Source organism: Tachyglossus aculeatus, chromosome 16, assembly GCF_015852505.1.
Source record: "Tachyglossus aculeatus isolate mTacAcu1 chromosome 16, mTacAcu1.pri, whole genome shotgun sequence".
NCBI classification, from domain to species: Eukaryota; Metazoa; Chordata; class Mammalia; order Monotremata; family Tachyglossidae; genus Tachyglossus; species Tachyglossus aculeatus.
Genome location: NC_052081.1, coordinates 26027423 through 26047520, shown reverse-complemented (window position 1 = coordinate 26047520; position 20098 = coordinate 26027423). Strand labels below are relative to the sequence as shown.

Below are 20098 nucleotides of genomic sequence, written 5' to 3'. Positions count from 1 at the left end.
ATGAGAAGCGGCGTGGCCTAATAATAATAATTTTGGTGTTTTTTAATTGCTTATGTTGCCCGCTTGTACTTCCCATGCACTTAGTACAGTGCTCTGCACACAGTAAGCGCTTAATAAATACGATTGATTGATTGATTAAGTGCCTGAAATGACAATTTCCCCTCAGGATGCACACTTGAGTTATGTATTAATAGATTATGTATTAGAAAATGTAGTAATGAGAAGCAGCATGGCCTAATAATAATAATAATTTTGGTATTAAGTGCTTACTATGTGCAAAGCACTGTTCTAAGCGCTGGGGAGGATACAAAGTGAACAGGTTGTCCCACATGGGGTTCACAGTCTTCATCTCCATTTTCCAGATGAGGGAACTGAGGCCCAGAGAAGTGGAGTGACTTGCCCCAAGTCACACAGCAGACAAGGGGCGGAGGCGGGATTTGAACCCATGACCTCTGACTCCCAAGCCTGGCTCTTTCCACTGAGCCACGCTGCTTCTCTAAATGTCTCACCAGCCTTTCAGTTAAAATGCCTGAAATGACAGTTTCCCTCAGGATGCACACTTGAGAATCTGTTTAAGGGGGACGCGGACAAGTTCACGGCCGACACAGAGGGAATCCGGGCCGAGAGGAGAAGTGAAAGGTTGAGTCGGAGAAAGCCTCTCAAAGGAGTTAATAATAATAATAATAATAATATAATATTAATATAATATAATGCCATTATAAATAATAATGGCATTTATTAAGCGCTTACTATGTGCAAAGCAAGGAGTTTCTGAAGGCCGAGAGATGGGGGACTGTTGGATCTGAAAGGGAAGGAAGTTTCAGGCCAGAGGGAGAATGAAACGGAGGGTATGGGGGAAACGGGAGGTTTGAAGGAGTTTAAATTTTGAAGGAGCTGTCGCGGGGAATGAGCTTGCGCTTGGATCTGTGACCTTGGGGCATTCGATCTTCAACCTCACCTTCAACCCCCACAGGGCCCGGGTACATAAGAGAAGCGGCGTGGCCTAATTCGTTGGATTGATGGACGATTCCCTTCAAGGCCCTGCCGAGAGCTCACTTCCTCCAGGAGGCCTTCCCAGACTGAGCCCCTTCCTTCCTCTCCCCCTCGTCCCCCTCTCCATCCCCCCCATCTTACCTCCTTCCCTTCCCCACACCACCTGTATATATGGATATATGGTTGTACCTATTTATTACTCTATTTATTTTACTTGTACATATCTATCCTATTTATTTTATTTTGTTAGTATGTTTGGTTTTGTTCTCCGTCTCCCCCTTTTAGACTGTGAGCCCACTGTTGGGTAGGGACTGTCTCTATGGGTTGCCAATTTGTACTTCCCAAGCGCTTAGTACAGTACTCTGCACGCAGTAAGCGCTCAATAAATACGATTGATGATGATGATTGACGTCCAATAGGAGCACAAAAGGAAGGCAATAGAGACGGTCCCTACCCAACAGTGGGCTCACAGTCTAGTCCTTGGGGAGCGGCCTGGTGGAAAGAACACAGACCCGGGAGTCCGAGGGCCTGGGTTCTAATCCCCACCCTGCCACTTGTCTGCTGTGTGAGCTTGGACAAGTCACTTCACTTCCCCGTGCCTCAGTCACCTCATCTGGAAAATGGGGATTAAGACAGTGAGCCCTGTGTCGTAATAATTTATTTTATATTAATGTCCAGTCCCTCCCCTCTAGACTGTAAGCTCAGTGTGGGCAGGGAATATGTCTCCTTATTGTTGTATTGTAATAATAATAATAATGGCATTTATTAAGCGCTTACTATGTGCGAAGCACTGTTCTAAGCGCTGGGGAGGTTACAAGGTGATCAGGTTGTCCCACATGGGGCTCACAGTCTTAATCCCCATTTTACAGATGAGGTAACTGAGGCTCAGAGGAGTTAAGTGACTTGCCCAAGGTCACACAGCAGACATTTGGCACTGTACTCTCCCCAGCACTTAGTACAGTGCTCTGCCCACAGTAAGCGCTCAATAAATACGACTGAATGAATGAATGTGGCACATGGACTGTGTCCGACCCACCTAGTTTATCTCCACCCCAGTACTTAGTAAAGTCATCATCATCAATCGTATTTATTGAGCGCTTACTATGTGCAGAGCACTGTACTAAGCGCTTGGGAAGTACAAATTGGCAACGTATAGAGACAGTCCCTACCCAACAGTGGGCTCACAGTCTAAAAGGGGGAGACAGAGAACAAAACCAAACATACTAACAGAATAAAATAAATAGAACAGATATGCACAAATAAATAAATAAATAAATAAAGGGCTGACACATCAGCTGTGTGACTCTGGGCAAGGCACTTCACTTCTCTGTGCCTCAGTTACCTCATCTGTAAAATGGGGATTAACACTGCGAGCCCCCTGTGGGACAGCCTCATCGCCTTGTAACCTCCCCAGCGCTTAGAACAGTGCTTTGCACATAGTAAGCGCTTAATAAATGCCATCATTATTATTATTATAGTAAGCGCTTAACACATACCTTTAAAAAAACCAAACCAGGATATTTCTGCATGCCCTCTCAGCAGCAGATCCTGCTGTGCTCTCGTTTTTCTTTGAAGAAGTACAAAGACCAACTTGAACTCTTAAACCTGTAACTAAAAAATGACACATATATGAAACACGAGCGCAATCCAACGGAGAATCATTTGCAGTGAAAATTGCTTTCAGAAAGAAGAAGCCAAGCCCCACTCCTCACCGAAACAACTATTATGGATTTAGTCCGTATTGAATTTCCCCGGTGGCTTTCCGTCAAAGGAATCAAGCCCCTCCGTATATAAAAGACTTCCCAAGCCCCGGTCGGGAATTCAGCATTCGGGACCAACTTCTAAATCGGGGGAATATAGACGCGTCCGGGAAAGCAGTAAAAAGCATTAGGAGGCTTGAGGAACTGTTTTACAGGGAGAGATGAAGAGAAGGGTGTATGGTGACTAATAGAAGATTAAAGGGATGATGGCAGCATTTGAAGCGCTTAAACAGAGGTGGGGGAATTACGTAGCGTGGCGCAAGGGCTGGGGACATAAATAGGAGCTTCCAGAAACAATAAGAAAATGCAATTTTATCCAAACACCACACTGCGTTATGAGACTGTCACTGGGAGGTCGAACCTGGCGGGACCAAACTGAATTTAGACCATCTTTCCCCAGGCCCAAAACGATGGTTGACGGAGGGCCCAAAACGTCCGCGAGCCCAGCGTGAGGTGGTCGTGAGCGGCCGAGCTCACTTCTGTTCCACTTCTGCGGAAATGGCAGCGACGGCTTTCGGGGCGGAGAAGCTGCGTGGCTCAGTGGAAAGAACCCGGGCTCGGGAGCCAGAGGTCGTGGGTTCTAATCCCGGCCCTGCCACTTGTCAGCTGTGTGCATTCACAACTTTGTGCCTCAGTTACCTCATCTGGAAAATGGGGATTAAGACTGTGAGCCCCACGAGGGACAACCTGATCACCTTGTTTCCCCCCCCGCCAGCGCTTAGAACAGTGCTTTACACGTAGTAAGCGCCTAACAAATGCCATCATTATTATTAGAGCAGAAGGATAAAAGTTGGTTGTGGGCAGGGAACGTGTCATCGTACTCTCCCAAGCGCTTAGTACAGCGCTTTGCCCCCGCAGTAAGTACTCCATAAATACGACTGAATGAATGAACAAATGAACCAGAACTGCCTCGACGACACGTTCAGGGCCGTGAAATATTTTTAAATGATGTGTCAAAGTTCTGGTTTTGCTGTGGCCTGCCTAACCTTGGGTCTCTTCTGCTTCAACCTGTCTATATGTATATATGTTTGTTCATTTTTATTACTCTATTTATTTTACTTGTACATATCTATTCTATTTATTTTATTTTGTTAATATGTTTGGTTTTGTTCTCTGTCTCCCCCTTCTAGACTGTGAGCCCACTGTTGGGTAGGGACTGTCTCCATATGTTACCAACCTGCGCTTAGTACAGTGCTCTGCGCACAGTAAGCGCTCAATAAATACGATTGATTAATACCAATCAATCGATCCATCAGCGCGTGCAGAGCGCCGTACTACGCGCTTGGGAAAGTACCGTTTGACGGAGCTGATTGTACCGTGAATCGATCGATTCACTGAACGGGACGCCCAGTCCAGAGCAATTTGGGGCTCGAGAAATTGAGGAATGAACTGTTTATTTTTACCGCTCCTGCCATTTTCCCTCCCCAGTGATTTGCCACTCCCCATGGAGCAGGCCCCAAATAAACCCCCTGGACCCTTGCCAGGATTTCGGCCGCGTTGCGTAAGCGTTTTTAAGAAATGTTGCTATTGAGACGGGCACAGAAGATGAACTGCACGGCGGTTGAGTTTCCTCTTAACTGTTAGACCCTTCTCAGCCCCATTTTCAGTTCAATAAAAGAGGAATTGGAAACCCGAAGTTTTTTGCCGTCATTGAAGCAAGATTCCCTGCAAGGAGGTGTGAGAGCAAAACCTGGAAGTACCATGAACTTGCAGACTGTGAACTCGTTATGGGCAGGAATATGTCCATTTGTTGTTATACCGTACTCTCCCAAGCGCTTAGTACGGTGCTCTGCGCACAGTAAGCGCTCAATAAATACGATTGATGATGGATGAATGAATGACCTAGTGGATCGAGCCCGGGTCTGGGAATCAGAAGGACCTGGGAGAAGGAGGGGGAGGAGCAGCGTGGCTCAGTGGAAAGAGCACGGGCTTTGGAGTCAGAGGACATGGGTTTGAATCCCGGCTCTGCCACATGTCTGCTGTGTGACCTCGGGCAAGTCGCTTAACTTCTCAGAGCCTCTGTTACCTCATCTGTACCTTTGTTAGTATGTTTGGTTTTGTTCTCTGTCTCCCCCTTCTAGACTGTGAGCCCACCGTTGGGTAGGGACCGTCTCTATATGTTGCCAACTTGGACTCCCCAAGCGCTTAGTACAGTGCTCTGCACACGGTAAGCGCTCAATAAATACGATTGAATGAATGAATGAATGAATGTACCGCAACGGGCGGTGGCTCGGAAGGAGGGCCGGGCCTGGGCGCTGATTGGCGGGGAGGTTGGGGACTGGGCGCTGACTGATTGGCTGGAAGGGCGGTGACTGGGATCTGATTGGCGGGGAGGGCGGTGCCTGGGCTCAGGGAGGGAGGTGTCTGGGTGCTGATTGGCGGGGAGGGCGGTGCGTGGGCGCTGATTGGCGGGGAGGGCGGTGCCTGGGCGCTGATTGGCGGGGTGGGCGGTGCCCGGGCGCTGATTGATTGGGAGAAGGGCGGTGCCTGAGCTCTGATTGGCGGGAAGGGCGGTGCCTGGGAGCTGATTGGCGGGGAGGGCGGTGCCTGGGCACTGATCGATGGGGGAGGGCGGTGCCTGGGCGCTGATTGGCGGGGAGGGCGGTGTCTGGGCGCTGATTGGCGAGGAGGGCGGTGCCTGGGCACTGATTGATGGGGGGAAGGGCGGTGCCTGGGCGCTGATTGGCGGGGAGGGCGGGGGACTGGGCGCTGATTGATTGGCCGGAAGGGCGGTGACTGGGATCTGATTGGCGGGGAGGGCGGTGCCTGGGCGCTGATTGGTGGGGAGGGCGGTGCCTGGGCGCTGATTGATGGGGGGAAGGGCGGTGCCTGGGCGCTGATTGGCGGGGAGGGCGGTGCCCGGGCACTGATTGATTGGGGAGAAGGGCGGTGCCTGAGCGCTGATTGGCGGGGAGGGTAGTGCCTGGGCGCTGATTGGTGGGGAGGGCGGTGCCTGGGCGCTGATTGGCGGGGAGGGCGGTGCCCGGGCGCTGATTGGCGGGGAGGGCGGTGCCCGGGCGTTGATTGATTGGGGAGAAGGGCGGTGCCTGAGCGCTGATTGGCGGGGAGGGCAGTGCCTGGGCGCTGATTGGTGGGGAGGGCGGTGTCTGGGCGCTGATTGGCGGGGAGGGCGGGGCCCGGATGGGGACTGGACGCTTATTGACGGGGAGGGCGGGACCCGGATGGGGCCTGGACGCTGATTGGCGGGGAGGGATTGGGTGCGGCCGGCCGGGTGGGTGGGGCCTTCACCGGCCAGGAGCGGTGGGAGGGGCCTGGATGGGGCCTGGGCGCTGATTGGTGGGGAGGGCGGGGCCTGGGCGCTGATTGGCGGGGAGGACGGGGCCTGGGCGCTGTTTGGCGGGGTGGGCGGGGCACGGCTTTTTTTAGTCATCATCATCATCGTCAATCGTATTTATTGAGCGCTCACAGTGTGCAGAGCACTGTACTAAGCGCTTGGGAAGTACAAGTTGTAAACATCTAGAGACAGTCCCTACCCAACAGTGGGCTCACAGTCTAGAAGGGGGAGACAGAGAACAAAACCAAACATACTAACAAAATAAAATAAATAGAATAGATATGTACAAGTAAAATAAATAAATAAATAGAATAACAAATATGTACATCATCATCATCATCAATCGTATTTATTGAGCGCTTACTATGTGCAGAGCACTGTACTAAGCGCTTGGGAAGTCCAAGTTGGCAACATATAGAGACAGTCCCTACCCAAAAGTGGGCTCACAGTCTAGAGGGGGGAGACAGACAACAAAACAAAACATATTAACAAAATAAAATAAATAGAATAGATATGTACAAGTAAAATAAATAAATAAATAAATAGAGTAATAAATATGTACAAACATATATACATATATACAGGTGCTGTGGGGAAGGGAAGGAGGTAAGATGGGGGGATGGAGAGGGGGATGAGGGGGAGAGGAAGGAAGGGGCTCAGTCTGGGAAGGCCTCCTGGAGGAGGTGAGCTCTCAGCAGGGCCTTGAAGGGAGGAAGAGAGCTAGCTTGGCGGATGGGCAGAGGGAGGGCATTCCAGGCCCGGGGGATGACGTGGGCCGGGGGTCGATGGCGGGACGGGCGAGAACGAGGTACGGTGAGGAGATTAGCGGCGGAGGAGCGGAGGGTGCGGGCCGGGCTGGAGAAGGAGAGAAGGGAGGTGAGGTAGGAGGGGGCGAGGTGATGGACAGCCTTGAAGCCCAGGGTGAGGAGTTTCTGCCTGATGCGCAGATTGATTGGTAGCCACTGGAGATTTTTGAGGAGGGGAGTGACATGCCCAGAGCATTTCTGTACAAAGATAATCCTGGCAACAGAGTGAAGTATAGACTGAAGCGGGGAGAAACAGGAGAATGGGAGATCGGAGAGGAGGCTGGTGCAGCAGTCCAGACGGGATAGGATGAGAGCTTGAACGAGCAGGGGAGCGGTGTGGATGGAGCCTTGCCTTCCCCGAACGCTAGGTGGCGCGCGCTCAGGGCGGCCGCAGCCCCCTTTTCCCTTGCCTTGCCCTCCCCGGCCGCTACGTGGCGCCCTGCGCGCACGCGCTCGGGACGGCCGCAGCCCCCTGCTCCCTTGCCTTGTCTTCCCCAAACGCTAGATGGCGCGCTCGGGGCGGCCGCAGCCCCCTCCTCCCTTGCTTTGCCTTCCCCGGACACTAGGTGGCGGCCGCAGCCCCTTGCCTCCTTGCTTTACCTTCCCCGGCCACTAGGTGGCGCCCTCCGTTCGCGCGCGCGCGCGCGCTCAGGGCTGCCGCAGCCCCCTGCTCCCTTGCTTTGCCTTCCCCGAACGCTAGGTGGCGCGTGCTCGGGGCGGCCGCAGCTCCCTGCTCCCTTGCCTTGCCTTCCCCAAACGCTAGGTGGCGCGCGCTCGGGGCGGCAGCATTTATTAATCGCTTACTTATGTGCAAAGCAATCAATCAATCAATCAATCGTATTTATTGAGCGCTTACTGTATGCAGAGCACTGTACTAAGCGCTTGGGAAGTACAAGTTGGCAACATATAGAGACAGTGCCTACCCAGCAGTGGGCTCACTGTTCTAAGCGCTGGGGAGGTTACAAAGCGATCAGGTCGTCCCACGGGGGGCTCACCAGTCTTAATCCCCATTTTACAGATGAGGTAACTGAGGCCCAGAGAAGTGAAGTGACTTGCCCAAAATCACACAGCTGACAATTGGCGGAGCCGGGATTTGAACCCATGACCTCTGACTCCAAAGCCCCTGGTCTTTCCGTTGAGCACCCTCGTCGTGGATGTTTTATTTTCCCAGACTGAGCCCCCTCCTTCCTCTCCCCCTCCTCCCCCTCCCCCCGGCTGACCTCCTTCCCCTCCCCACAGCACCTGTATATATGTCTATATGTTTGTACATATTTATTACTCTATTTATTTATTTATTTTACTTGTACATATTTATTCTATTTTATTTCGTTAATATGTTGTGTTTTGTTGTCTGTCTCCCCCTTCTAGACTGTGAGCCCGCTGGGGTAGGGACCGTCTCTGTTGCCAACTTGGACTTCCCGAGCGCTTAGTACAGTGCTGTGCACACCGTAAGCGCTCAATAAATACGATTGAATGAATGAATGAATGAGCTACGCCGCTTCTCTAGGACCCGGCTGGGGCCTGGGCGCTGATTGGCGGGGAGGGCGAGGGTGGGCGGGGCCTGCGGGCGGACAGGAGGGGTGGGCGGGGCCCGTCTGGGACCTGGACGCTGATTGGCGGGGAGGGCGAGGGGGGCGGGGCCTGCGGGCGGACAGGAGGGGCGGGTGGGGCCCGGCTGAGGCCTGGGCGCTGATTGGCGGGGAGCGCGGGGGTGGGCGGGGCCTGCGGACGGACAGGAGGGGCGGGCGGGGCCCGGCTGGGGCCTGGGCGCTGATTGGCGGGAAGCGCGGGGCCTGGGCGCTGACAGGCAGGGTGGGCGGGGCCCGTCTGGGTCCTGGGTTCCGATTGGCGGAGAGGGCCCGGATGGGCGGGGCCTGCGGGCGGACAGGAGGGGCGGGCGGGGCCCGGCTGGGGCCTGGGCGCTGATTGGCGGGGAGGGCGGGGCCCGTCTGGGTCCTGGGTTCTGATTGGCGGAGAGGGCCCGGATGGGCGGGGCCGGCGGGCGGACAGGAGGGGCGGACGGGGCCCGGCTGGGGCCTGGGCGCTGATTGGCGGGAAGGGCGCGGGTGGGCGGGAACTACGGGCGGACAGGAGGGGCGGGCGGGGCCCGTCTGGGGCCTGGACGCTGATTGGCGGGGCGGGCGGGCCCCGGCTGGGCCCTGGGCGCTGATTGGCGGGGAGGGCGGGGCCCGTCTGGGTCCTGGGTGCTGATTGACGGGGAGGGCGGGGCCCGGCTGGGTCCTGGGCGCTGATTGGCGGAGCGAGCGGCTCCCGGCTGGGTCCTGGGCGCTGATTGACGGGGAGCGCGGGGCCTGGGCGCTGACGGGGAGGGTGGGCGGGGCCCGGCTGGGTCCTGGGTTCTGATTGGTGGAGAGGGCCCGGATGGGCGGGGCCGGCGGGCGGACAGGAGGGACGGGCGGGGCCCGGCTTGGGCCTGGACGCTGATTGGTGGGGTGGGCGGGGCCCGTCTGCGTCCTGGGCACTGATTGGCGGGGAGGGCGCGGGTGGGCGGGAACTACGGGCGGACAGGAGGGGCGGGCGGGGCCCGTCTGGGGCCTGGACGCTGATTGGCGGGGAGGGCGGGGCCCGTCTGGGCCCTGGGCGCTGATTGGCGGGGAGGGCGGGGCCCGTCTGGGTCCTGGGTGCTGATTGACGGGGAGGGCGGGGCCCGGCTGGGTCCTGGGCGCTGATTGGCGGAGCGAGCGGGGCCCGGCTGGGTCCTGGGCGCTGATTGACGGGGAGCGCGGGGCCTGGGCGCTGACGGGGAGGGTGGGCGGGGCCCGGCTGGGTCCTGGGTTCTGATTGGTGAAGAGGGCCCGGATGGGCGGAGCCTGCGGGCGGACAGGAGGGGCGGGCGGGCCCCTGCTGGGGCCTGGACGCTGATTGGTGGGGTGGGCGGGGCCCGTCTGCGTCCTGGACACTGATTGGCGGGAAGGGCGCGGGTGGGCGGGGCCTGCGGGCGAAAGGAGGGGAGGGCGGGGCCCGTCTGGGGCCTGGGCGCTGATTGGCGGGGCGGGCGGGGCTCGTCAGGGTTCTGGGCGCTGATTGGCGGGGAGGGCGGGGCCCGGCTGGGTCCTGGGCGCTGATTGGCGGGGCGGGCGGGGCCCGGCTGGGTCCTGGGCGCTGATTGGCGGGGAGGGCGGGGCCCGGCTGGGTGCTGGGCGCTGATTGGCGGGCGGGCGTGGCCGGCGGGCTGACAGGCGGGCGGTGGCAGCCCGGAGCGGGAGCCAAGATGGCCGCGGCGGCGGTTGAGGCGGTGGCGGCGCCTCAGCTGATGCTGGGCGTGGGGCTGATCGGTGAGGGACGCGCCACGATATTTCGTCCCCTTCCCCTTCTCCTTCCCCTTCCTCTTCCTCCCCGGCCTCGTCTTCGTCCTCCTCCTGCCCGATTCCTCCATCTTGGGCCGGGGAGTCATCGCCTCAGAGACACCCCCGCCCCCCCCCCAGCGCTTACAACACCGCTGGGCCCAGGGAAACCGCTTCACAAATGCCACCGTTATTTTATTAGTAATACTATTACTATTATTATTAGTATTGTCATTATTATTGAGCGTTTACCCTGAGGCCCAGCGCTGTTCTAAGCGCTTCACAAATGCCATCTTTATTTTATTAGTAGTAGTACTATTATTAATTATTATTATTAAGCGCTTACCCTGGGCCCAGCGCTGTTCTAAGCGCTTCACAAATGCCATCGTTATTTTATTAGTAGTACTATTACTATTATTATTATTAAGCGCTTAATAAATGTCATAATTATTTTATTATTATTATTATTATTATTATTATGCGCTTACCCTGAGGCCCAGTGCTGTTCTAAGCGCTTCACAAATATTAGTAGTACTATTACTATTATTATTATTATTAAGCGCTTAACAAATGCCACCGTTATTTTATTAGTAGTACTATTGTTATTGTTATTATTATGCACTTACTCTGGGCCCAGCGCTGTTCTAAGCGCTTAACAAATGCCATCATTTTATTATCACTATTATTATTATTATGCGCTTACCCCGAGGCCCAGCACTGTTCTAAGCACTTAACAAAAGCCATCGTTATTATTATTATTATTATTATTATTATTATTATTATTATTATTATTATTATTATGCGCTTCCTCTGGGCCCAGCGCTGTTCTAAGCGCTTAACAAATGCCATCATTTTATTATCACTATTATTATGCGCTTACCCTGAGGCCCAGCGCTGTTCTAAGCACTTAACAAAAGCCATCGTTATTATTATTATTATTATTGTTATTATTATTATTGTTATGCACTTCCTCTTAGGCCCAGCGCTGTTCTAAGCGCTTAACAAGTGCTATCGTTATTTTATTATTAGTACTACTTCTATTATTATTACTGTTATTATTGAGCGTTTACCCTGGGCCCAGCGCTGTTCTAAGCGCTTCACAAATGCTATCGTTATTTTATTAGTAGTACTATTATTATTATTATTATTATTAAGCGCTTACCCTGGGCCCAGCGCTGTTCCAAGCGCTTCACAAATGCCATCGTTATTTTATTAGTAGTACTATTACTATTATTATTATTAAGCGCTTAACAAATGTCATAATTATTTTATTATTATTATTATTATGCACTTACCCTGAGGCCCAGCGCTGTTCTAAGCGCTTCACAAATATTAGTAGTACTATTACTATTATTATTATTATTAAGCGCTTAACAAATGCCACCGTTATTTTATTAGTAGTACTATTGTTGTTATTATTATTATTATTATTATGCGCTTACTCTGGGCCCAGCGCTGTTCTAAGCGCTTAACAAATGCCATCATTTTATTATCACTATTATTATTATTATGCGCTTACCCTGAGGCCCAGCACTGTTCTAAGCACTTAACAAAAGCCATCGTTATTATTATTATCATTATTATTGTTATTATTATTATTGTTATGCACTTCCTCTTTGGCCCAGCGCTGTTCTAAGCGCTTAACAAATGCTATCGTTATTTTATTATTAGTACTACTACTATTATTATTACTGTTATTATTAAGCGCTTACTCTGGGCCCAGCGCTGTTCTAAGCGCTTAACAAATGCCACCGCTATTTTATTAGTAGTACTATTATTATTATTATTATTATTATTATGCACTTACTCTGGGCCCAGTGCTGTTCTAAGTGCTTAACAAATGCCATCATTTTATTATTATTATTATTATTATTATTATGCACTTACTCTGAGGCCCAGCACTGTTCCAAGCACTTAACAAATGCCATCGTTATATTATTATTATTATTATGCGCTTACCCTGAGGCCCAGCGCTGTTCTAAGCGCTTTACAAATGCTATCATTATTTTATTATTAGTACTACTACTATTATTATTACTGTTACTGTTAGGCGCTTACTCTGGGCCCAGCGCTGTTCTAAGCACTTAACAAATGCCACCGTTATTTTATTAGTAGTACTATTATAATTGTTATTATTGTTGTTATTATTGTTATTATTATTATTATTATTATTATGCTTACTCTGGGCCCAGCGCTGTTCTAAGCACTTAACAAATGCCATCATTATTTTATTATTACCATCACTATTATTATTATGCGCTTACCCTGAGGCCCAGCGCTGTTCTAAGCGCTTAACAAATGCCATCGTTATTTATTATCTCCCCCCTCTAGACTGTCTCTCTAGAGAGGGATTGTCTCTCTTCTCTTTCTTCTTGTGTTCTGTACCCAGGGAGTGCTCAATAAATAGGAGTGAATTGAACGTACGGGGGTTCGGGGCTGGGAGCTGGGGGGGACGGCCCCCCGTTTTACCTGGCCCGTCCGTCCTCCAAGGCGGGAGATGTTGGCGGGAAGGCCGCTGCTTTGAGATGCCCGCCGCCAACCCCCTTCCCCCTCAAAATTTTTAAATTTTTCAGCCCCCCGCCCCCTCAAAAAAAACCCCCCAAACTACGCTTCCTAACTAATAGGATCGTGTAATGAGAATTACTCATTTTGAATTTTCCCCAGGAAAACAAATTTGACAATTCTGCAGCGAGCAGATGGAAATTGTTCCGCGAGGGAATCCGGTTTCCTCTTTGCTGAAAGTTTCCTCCATGTACTAATAATGATAGCATTTGTTAAGCGCTTACTGTGTGCGAAACACTGTTCACATGTATATATGTTTGTACATATTTATTACTCTATTTTACTTGTACATATCTATTCTATTTATTTTATTTTGTTAGTATGTTCGGTTTTGTTCTCTGTCTCCCCCTTTTAGACTGTGAGCCCACTGTTGGGTAGGGACTGTCTCTATATGTTGCCAACTTGGACTTCCCAAGCGCTTAGTACAGTGCTCTGCACACAGTAAGCGCTCAATAAATACGATTGATGATGATAACTGTCTCTATATGTTGCCGACTTGTACTTCCCAAGCACTTAGTACAGTGCTCTGCACACAGTAAGCACTCAATAAATACGATTGATTGATTCTCAGCGCTGGGGGGGATACAAGGTGATCAGGTTGTCCCCCGTGGGGCTCCCGATCTTCATCCCCATTTTCCAGATGAGGTCACAGAGGCCCAGAGAAGTGAAGCGACTCGCCCAAAGTCACACAGCTGACAAACGGCAGAGCCGGGATTCGAACCCATGACCTCCGGCTCCCAAGCCCGGGCCCTTCCCACCGAGGCACGCTGGGCATCCCGGCCTCACTCGAAAAATACGGTCACGCTTTGGCAGAGAACCATCCTGCTGGTTTTTCAGACCTGGACAACACACTTGACTTGATCTGAAATTACGGCGTCCACGAGATAGGCTTCCTTTCCCTCGGGTTTGTTAGACTTTTTATCCTTGAGCTTTCACTTGCGCCTGGATTTCTTTCATTCCCGTTAACCGCTTTTCAAAGAACCCCTCTTCTAGTCTGAACCATAGTCATTTTTCTGAAATTTAGACCCTGGCCCCCAGTGTTCATCACGAGCTGATTGCTTTCTAAATTAGTTTCCGTGTCTTTATGAACTGCAAATTATAATAAAAGGATACGGGTTTGATTTTTTTCATTTTTTTTGGCACTGACAGGTGAAAATCAATTTAGTCGATGGACAGGTAGAACGAAAACCCTTCCCTTAAATGTGTCCATGCGTTATCGCGGATGCAGAACGCTTTATCTTGTCTCCTCTGTGGTCATCTTACCGAAGCTTCGTAAAGGGACATTTTTAGCCGAGAAAAGGCCGTAGTGGCTTATGTGAAATATAAGAAATGAAATATCACGAGCCTTGGACGATCCTGTTGGGAACGGGTGCGCCTGTCATTCAGAGTTATTAGGTGAAAGGGGGTATTAAATCGGCTTCGGGAAGCAACTCCGATTAACCAATCAATTTACTTCCTTGCCGCTGTTTGCCATTCTCACAGTGAACATCTTTCCACCATAGAAAAAGATACAAACGGAGACACTCTGTGGGTTTGGTGTTACCCCTCCACCACAGCTGAATTAAGGGATGTGTTATTGAGAAAATGCTGTCTCACCGACGAAAGTAAGCTACTCCGCACATTTGTGTACGGCCAGTATAGAAGATCGTGGTTCTACGTCACGACCGCCGAAGTCCCGGACTCTTCCGTCTTAAAAAAGGTAGGTCTGAACTTTGGATTTGAAGAAAAAAAAAAAGAATAGATGCTTATATTGTCCTCTGTGAACTTGGGCCGATTTAAGTCCTTGCCCCTTTTAGCGGTGATTTCCACTTTAAATTTTCACTGTCAAATTTTCGCTCCGGATCTACAGCTAGATTTTGAGACCTGCCAGAGATGGAGTTTGGGTTGATATCTGGGGGGAGAAGAAAAACTAATGATGGGGGAAAAAAATACTGTGTTTTTATTTGACCCGGCTAGCCTTTCTGCTTCTCCAGATAGAAATCACTTGCGAGGAGTGTTGGAAAACTCAGATTTTGATTACAGAACCTAGGTTCAAGTGGGCAGTAACGATGCTTTCGAAACAGGATTTAACCCAGGCGCTTTTGAGAATTGCGGGATGTCCAGTTAGAGTGAAAGTCAGAAGTTGTTCAAATTTAGGTGGTTTGGATTTGTCACTTTAGAAAGTAAACAAGAGTGAGCAGGTTCGGTCTTCTAATGCAAAATATCACGTTTTGATTTTTAAAAAAGGGATCGACTCCTAATGCCCTCATAATCAATGGTATTTATTGAGCACTGTCCTAAGCACTTGAGAGAATACAATACAGAATATTTGCCAAAACCCTGAAACATACAAAATGATTGTTGCCAGTTATATCTGCGTAGATTTCTTGATAGTTAACTGAGACCTAGGAAATGTTTACAGGATCTTTGAAGGTTTTTTTTTGTTTTCCTGATACTCTTGGCTTCAATCTCCTCCTCTTCCCAGTTATTCTGCAGTTTTCCTTTCTCCTCCTCCTTGTTCTTTCCCCTTCCCTGGATCTTCTAGTTTTCGGATGGGTTTGGGAAGGCTTTGGGATCTCTTTACCTGCCGTTCTCCTCTCTGGAATTTGGTCTCATCACTGGCAGTGTTGGTGTACGTATTTGTATCCCTGTGTTTGTGTGTGTATATATGCACAACTCTGCCTTTCCACGGGACCTTGTATGTCTTTTTTTTTGGTATCTCATATGTCTCATGTGTTTGTGTATGTTGGTGTTCCAGTTGATTAGTGTGGGTGTGTGTTTATTTCCTTGTGTCCAACCCCTTTAACTTGTATCTCCCCCAGTGCTTAGAGCAGTGCTTGACACATAGTAAGCGCCTAACAAATACTATCCTTATTATTATCGTATGTGTCTGAATGTGATCATGGTGATTGTTGTTTCCCTGAGGGTGTGGAGGTTTTGTGTGTGTGTGTTTTATCTTGCCAAAGCCATTTTAGAGTCAGTGGAGACTGGAGGTAAACAGAGGGACAGGAGCAGCTAATTGGTTTCCAGTTAGCAGCAGTAGCATTTATTGAGCATCCACTTGGTGCCCTGCACTGTATTAGATGCTTGGGATGTACAGAATATGGCACGTTCCCTGCTCACAAAGAGCCGACTCGCTGAAGGGGAGAGACAAACATAAAAAATATTCACAACTAGTGTGGTCAAAATAAATAAGAGTTCACGCATGTACATGAATGCTGAGGAGGGTGTGTAATAATTATAAAGTGGATTTGTTAAACGCCATATGACGAGCACCGGGGTAGTTATAAGATCATCGGGCTGGGTACAGTCCTTGTGCCACATGGGGATCCCAGTCTAAATAGGAGAGAGGAGGATTTAATCCCCATTTTGGAGATGGGGAAACGGAGCCACAGACGAGTGAAGCGACTTGCCCAAGGTCACACAGCAGGTAAGTGGCAGAGCCGGGATTAGAACTCAGGTCTTCTGACTCCCAGCCCTGGGCTCTTTCCACTAAACCACACACTAAGGCCAGATAGAGAGAACGGAATGATTCATAAATATAAATGCACTTTAAAATGTATCATCAATGTGCCATCAATCCTGTTGAGCGCTAATTGCGTGCAGAGCACTGTACTAAGCGCTTAGCCATCAGAGTGTCTTATGTGCAGCGCACAAAAAGAAATACCAGTGGAGTTGGTCATTTTAGTGCAGCTGTAAATTTTGTTTTAAGCCTAAAACTGGGGAAAGGGTTGGTTCTACCAGTTTACAGTAAAGATCGGAAGAGCCGAAATCATATTTTTGGGCTTCGCTTAATCCTTTCGTTTTGGCTTCACTAAAAGTGGGTTAGGTATCATTAGCAGGATCATTCATATTTCCTGCCTTTTTTTTTTTTTTAGTAACTCTGAGGAAGTGAGCTTGTGTCACATCAGTGTGGAAACCTTACTTGGAGAGCCTAGGCTGAAGTTTTATACTATTTCCTTAAGGCCAGCTGGCACTTTGCTTTGGATGCTGTGGCTCCTGGGCAAAGCAATTCGTTACAAACAATTATTGCTATTTTTATAATGTGCCAACTCTGACGATCGAAGTGGTCAAAAGCGATTGTACTGTCTTGTGATTTTTATGCAGGTGACTCATTTTTCTATTGTTCTGACGGCCAAAGACTTTAACCCGGAGAAATACGCAGCCTTCACGCGGATACTGTGTAGGTCTGTATGAAGCCGTGTTTAACGCTCTTTAATCAAGACGGTCCGACAGTTTCACAAAAATCCCGGTTTCCATGATTTCCCGAAGCTTCGATAGTGGCCAAGTAAATTCCTGCCTCCTCTATCCATTCAGAGTCAAGAGCAGTCTCCCGTTTATCCTGCTCTGATGGCACTGCCTAAGTTTCGCCGCGACCCCATCCCTTATTTATCAGTCAGTCGATCGGTCGTATTTCTTGATCAATCAATCAATCAATCAATCGTATTTATTGAGCGCTTACTATGTGCAGAGCACTGTACTAAGCGCTTGGGAAGTACAAATTGGCATCACATAGAGACAGTCCCTACCCAACAGTGGGCTCACAGTCTAAAAGGGGGAGACAGAGAACAGAACCAAACATACCAACAAAATAAAATAAGTAGGATAGAAATGTACAAGTAAAATAAATAAATAAATAAATAAATAGAGTAATAAATATGTACAACCATATATACATATATACAGGTGCTGTGGGGAAGGGAAGGAGGTAAGACGGGGGGATGGAGAGGGGGACGAGGGGGAGAGGAAAGAAGGGGCTCAGTCTGGGAAGGCCTCCTGGAGGAGGTGAGCTCTCAGCAGGGCCTTGAAGGGAGGAAGAGAGCTAGCTTGGCGGATGGGCAGAGGGAGGGCATTCCAGGCCCGGGGGATGACGTGGGCCGGGGGTCGATGGCGGGACAGGAGAGAGCGAGGTACAGTGAGGAGATTAGCGGCGGAGGAGCGGAGGGTGCGGGCTGGGCAGTAGAAGGAGAGAAGGGAGGTGAGGTAGGAGGGGGCGAGGTGATGGACAGCCTTGAAGCCCAGGGTGAGGAGTTTCTGCCTGATGCGCAGATTGATCGGTAGCCATTGGAGGTTTTTGAGGAGGGGAGTAATATGTCCAGAGCGTTTCTGGACAAAGATAATCCGGGCAGCAGCATGAAGTATGGATTGAAGTGGAGAGAGACACGAGGATGGGAGATCAGAGAGAAGGCTAGTGCAGTAGTCCAGACGGGATAGGATGAGAGCTTGAATGAGTGCTTACTATGCTCAGAGCATTGTGCTCAGCGGTTGGATGTACAGGACGTCAGAGTTAGGAGACACACACACTTCTCAGATTCCCACTTGTCCCTTACGTCGGCCTGATTCAACCCCTGGAACTTCAGTGGGAGCAGAGAAGCAGCATGGCCTGTTATTTGGGCAAATAATAATAATTGTGGTATCTGTTAAGCACTTACTATGTGCCAGGCACAATACTAGCAAATCGAGTTGGACACGGTCCCTGTCCCACGTGAAGCACACAAGCCTTAATCCCCATTTTACAGATGAGGCACAGAGAAGTTAAGTGACCCACCCAAGGTCACAGAGCAGACCCGTGGCAGAGCCGGGATCAGAACTCAGGTCCTCATTCATTCATTGTCGTATTTATTGAGTGCTTACTGTGTGCAGAGCACTGTACTAAGCGCTTGGGAAGTCCAAGTTGGCAACATATAGAGACGGTCCCGATCCAACAGCGGGCTCACAGTCTAAAACGGGGTGACAGACAACAAAACAAAACATGTGGACAAGTGTCATGTCGTCAGAACAAATAGAAAAATATGGAGCGCTTCACGAGCTTGCGCGTCATCCCTTTCATTTTCATTCATTCAATCGTATTTATTGAGCGCTTAATTCCAGCTCTGCCGCTTGTCTGCTGGGTGACCTTGCCCCAGTTACTTCGCTTCCCCTGAGCCTCAGTTACTTCATCTGTAAAATGGGGATTAAGACTGCGAGGCCCATGTGGGACGGGGCCCGTGCCCAACATGATTAGCTCATATCTACCCCAGGACGTAGTACAGTGCTTGGCATATGGTGAGCGCTTAACAAATCCCATGAAAAAGAAATCGAGGCTGATGTAGGAGTCGTTTTTTAGGAAGCTCTAATGGTTTGAGTTTTGACCAGTCCTGTGGGAACCAATTCCAGTCGGACTCATTATAAATATAAGTTCTGGGTTTATGGTTTGGACTTGTCACTGCCTTATTCATTCATTCAATCGTATTTATTGAGCGCTTACTGTGTGCAGAGCACTGTACTGAGCGCTTGGGAAGTCCATGTTGGCAACATATAGAGACGGTCCCTACCCAACAGCGGGCTCACGGTCTAGAATGGGGAGACAGACAACAAAACAAAACATATTAACAAAATAAAATAAATATGTACAATATCAAGTCACAGAAGCAGCGTGGCTCAGTGGAAAGAGCCCGGGCTTTGGAGTCAGAGGTCATGGGTTCGAATCCCGACTCCGCCAATTGTCAGTTGGGTGACTTTGGGCAAGTCACTTCACTTCTCTGGGCCTTAGTTACCCTATCTGTAAAATGGGGATGAAGATTGTGAGCCCCCCGTGGGACAACCTGATCACCTTGTAACCTCCCCAGTGCTTAGAACAGTGCTTTGCACGTAGTAAGCGCTTAACAAATGCCATTATTATTATTATTAAGTGAATGCCGAATCAAAGGTTTCAGGTTTTTTGTTTCATACCTTGTCTCAGCTCTTCTCCACTGGAGGTTCAATCTTTGTGCATTTACAAAGTCGAGATCGTATTCACTTGCTAGAAGTGTGTGTGCTGATTCGTTCATTCAGTCGCATTTATTATTCTTTTAGACTGTGAGCCCACTGTTGGGTAGGGACTGTCCCTATATGTTGCCAACTTGTACTTCCCAAGCGCTTAGTACAGTGCTCCTCACACAGTAAGCACTCAATAAATACGATTGATTGATTTATTGAGCGCTTACTGTGTGCAGAGTACTGTACTAAGCGCTTGGGAAGTACATACAGAGACGGTCCCTGCCCAACAACGGGATGCCAAATCAGCTCTACACAAACTGGGTTGTATAGACCCCCCCTCTTGGAATGGGCAGGACGGGTCACCCTGTAGACGTCTCCGCGTTGACTAAAAGTGGCACAGAGCCCCCCCCCCCCCAATAGCAGGGCTGGACTACACCGTGGGGCATGCCAACAGTAGCCAGTGGCCTTCGCAGGGTAGCCATACTGGGGATGGAGTCTGTGAGCCCCCCGTGGGACAACCTGATCACCTCGTGGCCTCCCCCGGCGCTTGGAACAGTGCTTTGCACATAGTAAGTGCCTAACAAATGCCATCATTATTATTTCTACTGCTACTACTACTATTAATAATATCTGTTAACCCTGTAACCCCCCCCAGCGCTT

The 20098-nt window shown here is 50.1% G+C and overlaps 1 protein-coding gene across 4 annotated transcripts in view; it reads left to right on the top strand.

The window, feature by feature from the left end:
- The first annotated feature begins 10061 nt into the window (after positions 1-10061).
- The window catches only part of DENND10 (DENN domain containing 10), a 29403-nt gene continuing 19366 nt past the window's right edge, over positions 10062-20098 (top strand). For 3 of the 4 annotated variants that reach the window (XM_038758451.1, XM_038758450.1, XM_038758449.1), the window contains exons 1-3: positions 10062-10150; positions 14224-14420; positions 16808-16887. In XM_038758451.1, coding sequence (XP_038614379.1) covers positions 10087-10150; positions 14224-14420; positions 16808-16887 — 341 coding nt within the window. In that variant the 5' untranslated portion in view covers positions 10062-10086. Of the gene's footprint in view, positions 10151-14203; positions 14421-16807; positions 16888-20098 lie in introns of all 4 variants that reach the window. The other variant, XM_038758452.1, reaches the window with a different exon arrangement.